At 36.3% G+C, this 13,820-nt stretch overlaps 1 protein-coding gene across 7 annotated transcripts in view; it reads left to right on the top strand.

The window, feature by feature from the left end:
- LOC108044733 (protein split ends) overlaps positions 1-13,820 on the top strand; it is a 58,704-nt gene that overhangs the window by 19,653 nt on the left and 25,231 nt on the right. For 2 of the 7 annotated variants that reach the window (XM_044459461.1, XM_044459462.1), the window contains one exon: positions 6,386-6,463. The exons of the other annotated variants lie outside the window; for them this stretch is intronic. In XM_044459461.1, coding sequence (XP_044315396.1) covers positions 6,453-6,463 — 11 coding nt within the window. In that variant the 5' untranslated portion in view covers positions 6,386-6,452. The remainder of the gene's footprint in view (positions 1-6,385; positions 6,464-13,820) is intronic. 7 annotated transcript variants of the gene reach the window in all.

Genomic DNA, 13,820 nt, shown 5'->3' with positions numbered 1-13,820 from the left:
GTATTAAGATTGCATCATATGAATAATTTTGGAGAATATAATGTACATAATATTCTGCAAGGGTATATCAACTTCGGCTCCGCCCGAAGTTAGCTTTCCTTTCTTGTTCCTTGATCCGTCTGATCGGGGAAAATATGTTTTTTTGTGATATTTCTTTGGGGATGTAATTCGATGCACTGGGAAAGATAATTATGATATTCGTCTGTGCTGAGCCCATTTGCATAACCTGATTTTGTAGGCGCACGAGATCGATGAGGATTGGGTTGCTATTAACCAGTGATCCACTCCTTGGACATTTTCGGATCGCGTGTTATTGGACAGTCGTTTCGTGAGCTGTGCCCACCTGCTGCAATGATTACATTTAAAAAGCGTCGAGGGAGTTAACCGGTTCCATATGAACAGGAGCAGTGGCCACAACTTCTGACGTTTTCAATTTATTTGTTTGTTTCTTGTTCCAGGGAATTTTTTTTTGAGAGGAGACCAAAGAGGGTGGCGGTTAAGGGCAAGACAAGCGCTTATTCAAGAGTTCCGTCTTTGATTTCATTTATCTTCTCACATAAATCTTGCTGGTTTAATCATTTGCCAATTTCCCTCTCGGTGAATTTTTATACCCTTGCAGAGGGTATTATAATTTTGGTCAAAAGTGTGCAACGCAGTGAAGGAGACATCTCCGACCCTATAAAGTATATATATTCTTGATCAGGATCACCTCCTGAGTTGATATAGCCATGTCCGTCTGTCCGTCTGTCCGTCTGTCCGTCTGTCTGTTTCTACGCAAACTAGTCTCTCAGTTTTAAAGCTATCGAGTTGAAACTTTGCACACACCCTTCTTTCCTTTGCACGCAGTATATAAGTCGGAACGGCCGGGATCGGCCGACTATATCCTATAGCTGCCATATAACTGATTGATCGGAAATGCCATAACTTTGCTTTTTGTTAAGTTAGGATGTTGGGATTTTCTATGGGTTTTATTTTTAGCCAATCAATCCGACCTATCAAATTTCATAAGGATCGGCCGACTATATCCTATAGCTGCCATATAACTGATTGATCGGAAATGCCATAACTTTGGTGTTTGTAAAGTTAGGAAGTTGGAATTTTCTATGGGTTTTATATTTGGCCAATCAATCCGACCTACCAAATTTCATAAGGATCGGCCGACTATATCCTATAGCTGCCATATAACTGATTGATCGGAAATGCCATAACTTTGGTGTTTGTGAAGTTAGGAAGTTGGGATTTTCTATGGGTTTTATATTTGGCCAATCAATTCAACCTACCAAATTTCATAAGGATCGGCCGACTATATCTTATAGCCGCCATATAACTGATTGATCGGAAATGCCATAACTTTGCTTTTTGTTAAGTTAGGATGTTGGGATTCTCTATTGGTTTAATTTTTGGCCAATCAATCCGACCTACCAAATTTCATAAGGATCGGCCGACTATATCCTACAGCTGCCATATAACTGAACGATAGGAAATTTCATAACTATAGTGTTTTTAAAATTAGGAAGTTGGGATCATATGAATAATTTTGGAGAATATAATTTACAGAATATTCTGCAAGGGTATATCAACTTCGGCTCCGCCCGAAGTTAGCTTTCCTTTCTTGTTTTTTTCTAGTTTTCTGGTGTTTTTATACCCTTGCAGAGGGTATTATAATTTTGGTCAAAAGTGTGCAACGCAGTGAAGGAGACATCTCCGACCCTATAAAGTATATATATTCTTGATCAGGATCACCTCCTGAGTTGATATAGCCATGTCCGTCTGTCCGTCTGTCTGTTTCTACGCAAACTAGTCTATCAGTTTTAAAGCTATCGAATTGAAACTTTGCACACACCCTTCTTTCCTTTGCACGCAGTATATATGTCGGAACGGCCGGGATCGGCCGACTATATCCTATAGCTGCCATATAACTGATTGATAGGAAATGCCATAACTCTGCTGTTTGTTAAGTTAGGAAGTTGGGACTTTCTATGGGTTTTATATTTGGCCAATCAATCCGACGTACCAAATTTCATAAGGATCGGACGACTATATCCTATAGCTACCATATAACTGATTGATCGGAAATGCCATAACTTTTGTGTTTGTAAAGTTAGAAAGTTGGGATTTTCTATGGGTTTTATTTTTTGCCAATTAATCCGACCTATCAAATTTCATAAGGATCGGCCGACTATATCCTATAGCTGCCATATAACTGAACGATTGGAAATGCCATAACTTTGGTGCTTTTAAAGTTAGGAAGTTGGGATTTTTTATGAGTATTAAGAATGCATCATATGAATAATTTTGGATAATTTACAGAGTATTCTGCAAGGGTATATCAACTTCGGCTCCGCCCGAAGTTAGCTTTCCTTTCTTGTTTTTTTTTAAATCAATGAAAGCTGTTGGTCCTGCTGAGCTTAAGTGATCCATTTTGGGTTGAATGAAATCATGGTTTTCGGTTGAAAGTTTCCATGTAAAGTGCTGTAAAATTATATTAAAGCTGCAGCAACAACACAATTTAATATGTACATTTAATCGACATTTAAAATAGCAATTTTAAGAAATTACATATATTCAGGTTTAGTTCGTTCCTTCTTAAAGCCTTAATAATACTGGGCCGTGTTCAACAAAAACGGTATCCTCAGCACATCAAACATCTAACATTTGCTTACACGACTTTGGACTTGACAGGAAATATTAAAGTTAGATACTCTTTTAAGATTGTTTTTAACAATGTTAAGATGGTAAGAAATTCATTACCATTGTCAGGATTATCACAGGGATAGTGTTGTGGACACCCGAAATCGCAGTTGGCAAATCATGGTAATTACAACCTCTAAAAATGGGCCTGTATTCAAATTCGTGTTTGGATCTATACGATGGTGGCTTTCACTCAACCGTTGTTGGATGGTGGGATCACAATTCCGCGGCCATGCCTCTTCTCCTTCACTGTACCGCCTCGCTAGACAAGCGTGCCACAAACGACGGCCACAAATCGGTGGCGGGTGCAACGCACTCAATGTGTTGCAAATATTTATTTGCACACTAATAACAATCACAACAATAATCGCGGCATTAAAAACAAATTGTAATGACGGTCATCTGTTTGCGATGATGATGTTGCTGATGATCGCGATAATGTTGATGGCGCTGAGCATTGAACTTATTGTGCGTTCAACCAAAATTTTAGTCACAATTAAATACAGCATATGGACATTTCGAGCAGAAGGTTCCAGCAGACCACCACCATGTCCTGCACTTACGGAGCTTTCATTTTTTTTTAAATATTTAAATTCTTAACAATGTTTATATTTTCTTGGGTCCTATTGAACCCCTTTTTTTATGTCGGACACGCGAACGTTGTTAACGCACACCTGCAAGATCTGGTCACTACCACTTTGTTTGTTCATTTTTTGCGGGAACTTACTGTTTGGTTACCATTGCAGCATATTTCTTCAAAATTTTAAAATTTTACAATTTTTGAGTAAATTGGGGAATTTTTCTACAGAATCTGAATTCAATAATTTAATTACCTTTTTGTTGTATGAAAAATAAAATTTTTGAATTTAGGATAACTACGTCCCCAGCGAATATAAACTGCAAGCATAAATTTAATTCTATTTTATGAATGTATTGCCATTTATATTTCCATTTTAATCATATGGGTTCTATACCCTAAAGTCGGAAACCATGGTTTTAAAGCTACTACTGACTTAATCGGTTAATCTTCAGTTTCTGCTGTTTGCTCATGCAATTTTTACAAGTGTGTGCTTCTACAGTCGCGTGCAGTTAACAACTAAAGCACCAGCTCCAAGCTACAGCACATGCCAAGCCAGTGTATAACTTGGTTCTTCTTTTGTATGTCGTGTGCAGTGTATTGGTGAAATTGGGTTTAGTGTTCAATTCCAACACCCACGTTCTAGTTTAAGTTTGTTGCCCCTTAAACTAAACAAGAAAACAAAATAAAAGCCGGCAACAGCTTTTCTCGTTATTGCTGCCGTGTCTCAGTGTTCGTTGCAGTTGCGCCGTTCTTGCTTACTGAATGCAACACAAATATCAAAATTAAATGAAATCCAATCATGTTAATTATGCATTGTTAGATCTGTTGTTTATCTATTTGTTATAACTGTATCTACAGGAAAGTAAATAAACAAAAAATGACAATACGTTTTTTTGATTTTTTTCGATCGTTTTTATTTATGATGAAAAATGTATCGTTTTTAACTTACAAAACAAATGAATGAAAATTAATTGGTTCAGTAGGAAGTGTAAATGTAAAAATATTAATAATGGGCGTTTTTTGAGGACAGGAGTTCAAACACTCGTGGAAATATAAATCGTTAGAATCCGGTACTACTTTTAAAAGTTATTCAAAAAACAAGATTTCTGCATCTTATCTTTTGCCTGCTGATGTCTAAAATCGCTTCCACAACGGACAGCAACAGCTGATTTTAAAGTTGTTAAATTTTTGTTGTGCATTTGTGCGCCAGGTCATAAATTTTCCAATTTGACTTAAACTGGCAATTTATTTCCCTGCCCCCACATCGCCGAAATACCACCTTTTGTTTTTATTTCACTTTTCATTCTTTAGCCATATGCAATCTTTCACAGACGCTTGCGTGAAAATGTTTGTTTTGAAACATTAATTGTTTTCCCTTTCGGTATTTTTAGCATTGTGCCCTTGGAATTTTTGTGACGGTTTGTGTATATTTGAATAATAAAGCAAAAATATGGAAAGCTTTAATTTAAAATTGCTGTTTTCTAAAGTTCTTAAAATGAATTTATTTATGTGAGAGTCTGCTCACTCTCTTTGTATTTTTATCACATGTGTCTGCTGGGCATATGTAGGAACGGCTTGGCTCTCCAATGTCAGCGAGAGATCAATAAACTTTTGGCAAATAACAAGAAATGGAAGCCAGCAAAAAGACGAGAAAAGAAAACAAATTAAAGCACATAAAAAAAAGATTACAGCGAAAAGAAATAGCAGCCAAAGTTGCGACAGATATGCTGGAAAGAAGGGGGTATTAAAGAATAATCTTAACGTCTGGCAAACGAATCGCGTAGCCGGCTTCTATGCGGCTCTTTCTCCCATTCTCTGGTTCTGCTTTATTTATATAATCACAGACAATACAATATTCAAGGCATATGTATAGTATACAATAATATACAATTCATCATAGTCTGTTTTTGTTTTTCTTCGCACTCTCCTACTTTTGCGGCTTCTCAGTTTCCTTCATGTTATTTTTGGCGCAGTCAAACAAAAATTCTGCGTCATCATCATTAAAGTTTCTGGGGTCTGTATGAGATTACAACAACACAAGGAACTTTCAATCTTCAGTCATATTTTAGAAAATGTAAATGCTAAACCTGAAAACGAAAAATAATAGGAAAATTCCGTCTCAGTGTCTACTACAAAAAACAAAAAAAAAATGAAAAACTCATCTCTTTAAATTAATTCGTCTTAGCGGCATTTTTAACGTTTTGAATTTTTGCCGTTGTATAAAAAACAAGAAAGGAAAGCTAACTTCGGGCGGAGCCGAAGTTGATATACCCTTGCAGAATACTCTGTAAATTATATTCTCCAAAATTATTCATATGATGCATTCTTAATACTCATAAAAAATCCGAACTTCCTTACTTTAACAACAACAAAGTTATGGCGTTTCCAATCGTTCAGTTATATGGCAGCTATAGGATATAGTCGGCCGATCCTTATGAAATTTGGTAGGTCGGATTGATTGGCCAAAAATAAAATCCATAGAAAATCCCAATTTTCTAACTTTACAAACACCAAAGTTATGGCATTTCCGATCAATCAGTTATATGGCAGCTATAGGATATAGTCGGCCGATCCTTATGAAATTTGGTAGGTCGGATTGATTGGCCAAATATAAAACCCATAGAAAATCCCAACTTTCTAACTTTACAAACACCAAAGTTATGGCATTTCCGATCAATCAGTTATATGGCAGCTATAGGATATAGTCGGCCGATCCCGGCCGTTCCGACTTATATACTGCGTGCAAAGGAAAGAAGGGTGTGTGCAAAGTTTCAATCCGATAGCTTTAAAACTGAGAGACTAGTTTGCGTAGAAACAGACAGACGGACAGACGGACAGACGGACATGGGTATATCAACTCAGGAGGTGATCCTGATCAAGAATATATATACTTTATAGGGTCGGAGATGTCTCCTTCACTGCGTTGCACACTTTTGACCAAAATTATAATACCCTCTGCAAGGGTATAAAAATTCTATTTGTTTCTTTAAGGATCTTTTAAATAAGGAATTGAAAATCGTCGTTGTTCTGTGGTTATAGATGTGTTTTGTATATTTTAAGTGCAAGTAAAGTTGTATACAATTCTAATTTCTTCTAATTCTTTTTTATTTACAGGTGCGTATCCTTGAAGCAACACTGCCTGCCTCAATTCCCGGATTATTGAGGCAGCTATTGAGTGACGATGATAGTAATGTAAGTGCACAAGTTTACTGTCAACTACTTTTTTTAATTTCTGAAAGAGGATCAATCAGTGACCCGCTAAATTAAGTGACCTTTCCGTTTGGCATTATTTATGTGGTCCTTTTTTTAATGTTCATACAAAATAAGTATGATTTACGAAGTTTTGTATAAAAACAAACACTAAACCACTCAATAATGCTATTAAATTTGAATTTTAGTTAAATTACCTAAATCGTATATTATTATACCCTTGCAGAGGGTATTATAATTTTGGTCAAAAGTGTGCAACGCAGTGAAGGAGACATCTCCGACCCTATAAAGTATATATATTCTTGATCAGGATCACCTCCTGAGTTGATATAGCCATGTCCGTCTGTCCGTCTGTCCGTCTGTCTGTCCGTCTGTCTGTCCGTCTGTCTGTTTCTACGCGAACTAGTCTCTCAGTTTTAAAGATATCGAATTGAAACTTTGCACACACCCTTCTTTCCTTTGCACGCAGTATATAAGTCGGAACGGCCGGGATCGGACGACTATATCCTATAGCTGTCATATAACTGAACGATCGGAAATGCCATAACTTTGGTGTTTGTAAAGTTAGGAAGTTGAGATTTGCTATAGGTTTTATTTTTGGCCAATCAATCCGACCTATCAAATTTCATAAGGATCGGCCGACTATATCCTATAGCTGCCATATAACTGAACGATTGGAAATGCCATAACTTTGGTGTTTTTAAAGTTAGGAAGTTGGGATTTTTGATGAGTATTAAGAATGCATCATATGAATAATTTTGGAGAATATAATTTACAGAGTATTCTGCAAGGGTATATCAACTTCGGCTCCGCCCGAAGTTAGCTTTCTTTTCTTGTTTAAATTAAAAATACAAAAATAATATATAGCACTACCCTTGATAGAGGGTTCGTGTAGTTAACTTAGCACAACATAACCTAATGTGCTTCAACTCTTTCTCCACCTCATCACCCCTTTAGACAATTGCTATCAATTGAGCTCAATTCCAGGGGATTTGCTTTGCGGGGCTTTTCTCGCTGTAGGTTGATTGCACTTGTCTTGATCAGCTGATGACAGCTGCAAAGGTATCTAAACCCTGCTGTCAGAAATCTGTGGAGAGATAACATTTTAAATAACGCTTAGTTAGTGGTGGGTGACCCACTTAGAAATTTAATAGATTTCCGAAAACCGGTCCTAACAAGGAAATCAAATAAACAGATAATGCGTTGACCAAACCCAAAAAAGAGCCACACACTGTGAAGTGTCAATAAATCTAAGCAAACAATATCGGGTTTCAAACATAACTACAAACCAACAAAAATATACCAAAGTATAAATAAATTAGCAAATATATATGTATAAAAACAAGAAGAGAAGCAAACTCCAGAAAGTCGAAGTCCATATAACCCTGCAGTTATAACAAGTTGTTGGCCTGCGAGGGTATAAAAGGCCTAACAGAAATTTACAGACAGAGATATTCAAGGTTTTGATGTGACTCTTTGTCTTGATTTTAGGTTGCTGTCATTGCTTAAGGCTAACCTGCAGAAAACAAAACTAAGAAAAATCATGTAATAAGAAGCATAAGAAAATAAAACCATCAAAGCATCAGTCATCGGCCAAAAGATCTATTGGAAGATTTAACCTGAATTGTTTTCTTGTCGCCGATTTTGATTATAAAAATGCCTAACAGAAGATTGTCAAAGGTTTAATTTGTTACGACTATATCTATACTATATATCATATAGCTGCCATATGACGATCGAATAATTCTAAAGATTGCTGTATTTCCTGTTTATTGACATGATTAAATAATAAGATTCCTAATAATATCTAATTTAATTTTATTTTTGACAATTCAAATATTTTCAATTTTCAATTCATTTGTTAATCACGGCTCCGAATATTTTTGAAGCTATCAACCAACATTAAGTCTTAGCATTAGGGAATTGGTCTTTTGGCTTTTTCTCCAATAAAGTGGTGTAGCCGTAGTGTTTTTGAAATGGAAAAACCGAAATTAATTTTATGTTCCCTTACTGTTGGAGGTCCAAACCACCCACCTAATTGTTACTGTTTTATAAATGCTGGGTGCAAAACTTTTAATAGTTTCAAGCACCGAAATGCATAATTACAAAGTCCGTCTACCAAAATTGAAAAGTAACACTGTACTAACGCCCAACAAAAAAACACACAATTTATTTTCATCTTCTCACAGTGCATGGTATTGACCAGTCTCTATCAGGTATTCAAAGTTGGAAAACTGTTTTTGCGCGCAAAATGTTTTAAACTGACATGCCTTAAAATGGACATGAGAATGGGTAGTTTGTGGCAATTTATACAAAAAAAGTTTGTTATTATCTGTATCTGTGTGCATGTAATAACAGCAAGGGCCAACGCCACGTATGCGTAACATTGCGCATACGCCACAATGCTCTGGACCTGGAATTCGATTTATTGCTTATTTGCTTTAGCTTTTAAAATAAATTGAATATGTGTAAGGAAAACATTCATTTAAATAAAAAGGATAATATTTAATATACCACGTATGTTTGTTTTGTTTCAAATGGTTTTGGTTTTTCATAAAAAATAATTTTCCCAATTTAACAATGAAAGTCTGAGTTAGTTGAGCATTTGCCGTAAGCATAGACATGCCCATTTACATAAACATAAAATGACCGCAGAGTGCATCCCTGCATTTTTCTGACCTATCAATCTCAAAAAATTCCTATTACGCAATTGGGAATTGAAGAGTGTTTTTAAGCAAACAAAAGGATACAAATATTATATATATTAACTATAAAGTAATTCTAAAGAAATTTTAAACTTTGTTAACGTTGAATTTTTGTTTGTGATTTCGATTAACATAAAGCTTCAAATATTTATCCCTCAATATCCCGATCTAATCATTAATAGAGATTCCCTTTGCCACAAACAACCATGAAAGTAGTGCAGAAGCGATTCATTTGCCTTCAACTTTCGTGACTGTTTTATATCTGGGTTTTGGCCCTCACTTTTTGTTATTTATCGCCCTGCCATTACAAGGATGCTCTGGCTGTTGCACCGACATCCGTTGGGTGTGTCCCGGAATCCTTTTCAATCCATTGAATAAATTGCAAAATGTATTAAAAAAGCGTGCAGAGTTTCAATAAAAAGGAAAAACCGAAGGAAAACTTGAGCCATAATCAATCTTTATGTGTAAATGGATCATTGCACTTCAGTTGTGGGTAGCAAAGGAAAAAATTCTGTATGACAGAGGAGTGAGACAGATACAATTGTTCCTCATCAAATATTTTAGTCATTAAATTTGAGTTGGAAACAAAATAAGAGAAACTGGAAGGCAAACAATTAAATATCACACACTGATGGATGTATCCAACCCAAACCCCAATTTCCATTACTCGAAATGTGAGTATATGAGTTATATAACCAGAGCGGCAGCATATACATATATACATACAATCAGAACATAGATACAGCCGCGTGAACTGCATCTGGGAATTTCCCTGAAAAATATTGATCGAGAAATCAATTCTAATTAAATTCTAGCCCCCGAAAGAGGTGATTATGTATCTCATTCGCAATGTGCGCTCGTATTTGCAGCTGTGTATCTGCATCTCTCCGGGTGTAATTGCATTGCACTGTCGCCTGTTTTTACTTGATTGGGTTTGGCAAACAAAGTTAGTGAGTTTGCCGCCATCGGATCTCGATGCGCCCTTTACCAAACTGAATTAATTTTAAATGCAGCAAAACAAATTAGTGCTAGCGCTAAATGGTGGTAGTAAATGCCGAGTATTAACAGATGTGGATGCGAGTGTGAGTGTGTATAGCATTGGGCGTGCCACGCGGTCAGATTAAGTTAAGTTCAGATGCTGGATTTAATTGGAGTGGAGAGAGAACTAAAGTTGCATTCAGCTCATTTAAAAAACGCTTGTTGGTTCAAAAATTAGTCTCTCGTCTAAATAAGCAAGCACTATTTATAAATACATTTTTTTTAAAAACAAACGTCGGCTTACTTTAAAAAAAATTCAATACTACCGTTTTTAAAAGATACATTTTTGTTATGCAGCTCTTATAGTTATAGCTCTAATAATGTTGACTTCCAGGCTATTGTCGGAAATCAGCTTCCTTAATGTATTAAATTCATTTTCAATTCTGTAAGTAAATTATGCAGCCAAAACAGTTTCCATCTTTTCTTTATATATTCTATCTATAACAAGAAAGGAAAGCTAACTTCGGGCGGAGCCGAAGTTGAAATACCTTTGCAGAATATTCTGCAAATTATATTCTCCAAAATTATTCATATGATGCATTCTTAATACTCATAAAAAATCCCACCTTCCTAACTTTAAAAAAACCAAAGTTATGGCATTTCCAATCGTTCAGTTATATGGCAGCTACAGGATATAGTCGGCCGATCCATATGAAATTTGGTAGGTCGCATTAATTGGCCAAAAATAAAACCCATAGCAAATCCCAACTTTCTAACTTTACAAACACCAAAGTTATTTCATTTCCGATCAATCAGTTATATGGCAGCTATAGGATATAGTCGGCCGATCCTTATGAAATTTGGTACGTCGGATTGATTGGCCAAATATAAAACCCATAGAAAGTCCCAACTTCCTAACTTAACAAACAGCAGAGTTATGGCATTTCCTATCAATCAGTTATATGGCAGCTATAGGATATAGTCGGCCGATCCCGGCCGTTCCGACATATATACTGCGTGCAAAGGAAAGAAGGGTGTGTGCAAAGTTTAAATTCGATAGCTTTAAAACTGATAGACTAGTTTGCGTAGAAACAGACAGACGGACATGGCTATATCAACTCAGGAGGTGATCCTGATCAAGAATATATATACTTTATAGGGTCGGAGATGTCTCTTTCACTGCGTTGCACACTTTTGACCAAAATTATAATAGAGATTTTCTATGGGGTTTATATTTGGCCAGTCAATCCGACCTATTAAATTTTATAAGGATCGGCCGACTATATCCTAAAGCTGCCATATAACTGATTGATCGGAAATGCCATAACTTTGGTGTTTGTAAGGTAAGGAATTCTGATTTTCTATGGATTTTATTTTTGACCAATCAATCCGACATACCAAATTTCATAAGGATCGGCCGACTATATTCTATAGCTGCCATATAACTGAACGATTGGAAATGCCATAACTTTGGTGTTTTTAAAGTTGGAAGTTTTGGAAGTTGGGATTTTTATGAGTGTTAAGAATGCATCATATGAATCATTTTGGAGAATATAATTTACAGAATATTCTGCAAGGGTATTTCAACTTCGGCTCCGCCCGAAGTTAGCTTTCCTTTCTTGTTTTTAGATTCACGATATATATATATTGCAAAACATATAAAAATAACGAGGTCTTTTAAATAGTTCAGAATTGCAAAAGAATTTTAATTTTATATTATATATTAGCAGCTTATATTACTTAAGCCCTTAAACCGTGCATACTAAGTTTAAGAATCAAAACTTTTATGTTTTTACCCATTTTTTGCCAAATAAAATTTGCAAACGTTCAGAAATGTATGCAATGAAAATGGATTTGGTCCTAATTCGCTCTGTTGCTTCTTAATTTCTGCTCCTGCTGATGGTGTCATTGTTTTCTTTGTAACTGTATTTTAAAGGCACTCCCAAGAGAAGTAGCATTTTGTTGCTTCTGCAATATAGCTTATTGTTGCAATTTTAAATGCTTCTTCTGCTGGAAATTTTGCTCTTGGCTAAAGCTTTATTAGCTAGCAGCTGCACAAAAATGAAAACCCAACGCAGTTAGTGCGACAACAAGAGATGAGAGTTTATATTGCCGGCATTAGTACTGGTGGACGTGCGCCAGAGGTACTTCCACTTCCTGTAACAAACCAACATGGCGTCGCCTGTGTCTCTTCGAATTGCTTTCATTTTCCATTTCCACGACCTCGTTTTCAGACAATCCCGGCCTCTAATGTCGGTTTTTTTCAAGCCCTCGCACATTTTTAGTTATTTATTCTAGCTTCTGGTATTTTTCTTTTACTTTTCTATTTTTTCTGATTTTGTTGTCGCAATAAATGTTGTTGTTGCTTCTGTGGCCCTGCGGCTGTGGGTGGTAGCCAGAATATGAAAGACAACCACTGTCCTGGCTATTTATATATGTATTTTGCGTGTGCAATATACCCAGCAGCATTTTCTTGTTACATTATGTACAGGAATTTAGAGCGCGCAGGCGCATTTAAAAGTACAGATCTCTGCCCTTCTCGTAATTTTCTCCAAGTCTGTTTCTACCGTTGTTAGCTCTCGTCTTGCATAAGTTTCATTCAATTCTTGGAGCCGTGCTGGGAAAGTCCTCCGATTTCCTTGAGCCCTCCTTTCAGCCTTTTTCGTCTTCCATGTAGCCATCTCCCTATTGCCAACCTTTTTTTTGCCGCTTCCGGTTGCGTCATTTTTGCCTAGGAAAACAACGCTGCGACATTTTCTCCCCTTGCCTTGCTTCAACTTTTATTCAACTTTACCCTCTGACTTTGCTAGCAACACACACATATAGAGAAACACAACTTCAGGCTCAGATTCACACCCATACATTTGCAAGACTTCGCTTTAATTGAGGTCGCCAGTTGAAGTTAATAATAATACTGCAGTATACACATAATAGAAATATAATTTTTATACCCAGGGTATTATAATTTCACACAAAAGCTTGCAACGCAGTGAAAGAGACATTTCCGACCCTATAAACTATATACATATATATATTCTTGATCAGCATCACCAGGAGAATCGATCTAGCCATGTCTGTCCGTCCGTCCGTCCATCTGTCCGTTTCTACGCAAACTAGTCCCTCTGCTTGAAACTTTCCCAAAAGTTGTCTTTCTATTGCAGATAGTATATAAGTCGGAACGAGCCGGATCGGGCGACTATATCATATAGCTCCTATAGGAAAAATCTGAATGAAATTTTTTAAAAATTATAACGTTGTTGTTTTTAATTTTTTTTTTTTGGTTTTTTGGGATTGTGTAATATTTAAATATTATGGTACCAAGTAAAATCTTTTGCCATATATTTACAATTTTTCCATTTTCCCCGTTGGCATTCTGCAGCAGGATAGAGACATGTGCGCTTACTAGACCACCCACTCTATAGCCCACATGGGGCGTGTCTCTCTAGGGAGGCTTATATAATTTTAAAGCTGCTGCCAGCGCCGTTGTCTGCAGCATATTATCAACCTGCTACACAATGTGCAGCAGAAGAAACTGCAAATATCTGTGGTGTCACTTGCACTGCTTTAAATGCACATCGCATTATGTTAGTAAAATAAATGTATCAAATTTATATTTTTATATCGACCATCAAGAATTATATTAATGCAGATGCAGC

Source organism: Drosophila rhopaloa, unplaced genomic scaffold (genome assembly GCF_018152115.1).
Source record: "Drosophila rhopaloa isolate 14029-0021.01 unplaced genomic scaffold, ASM1815211v1 contig_2, whole genome shotgun sequence".
Classification (NCBI taxonomy): domain Eukaryota; kingdom Metazoa; phylum Arthropoda; class Insecta; order Diptera; family Drosophilidae; genus Drosophila; species Drosophila rhopaloa.
Note: the sequence above shows the minus strand (reverse complement) of the source record. Positions and strands in the feature narration are given on the sequence as shown.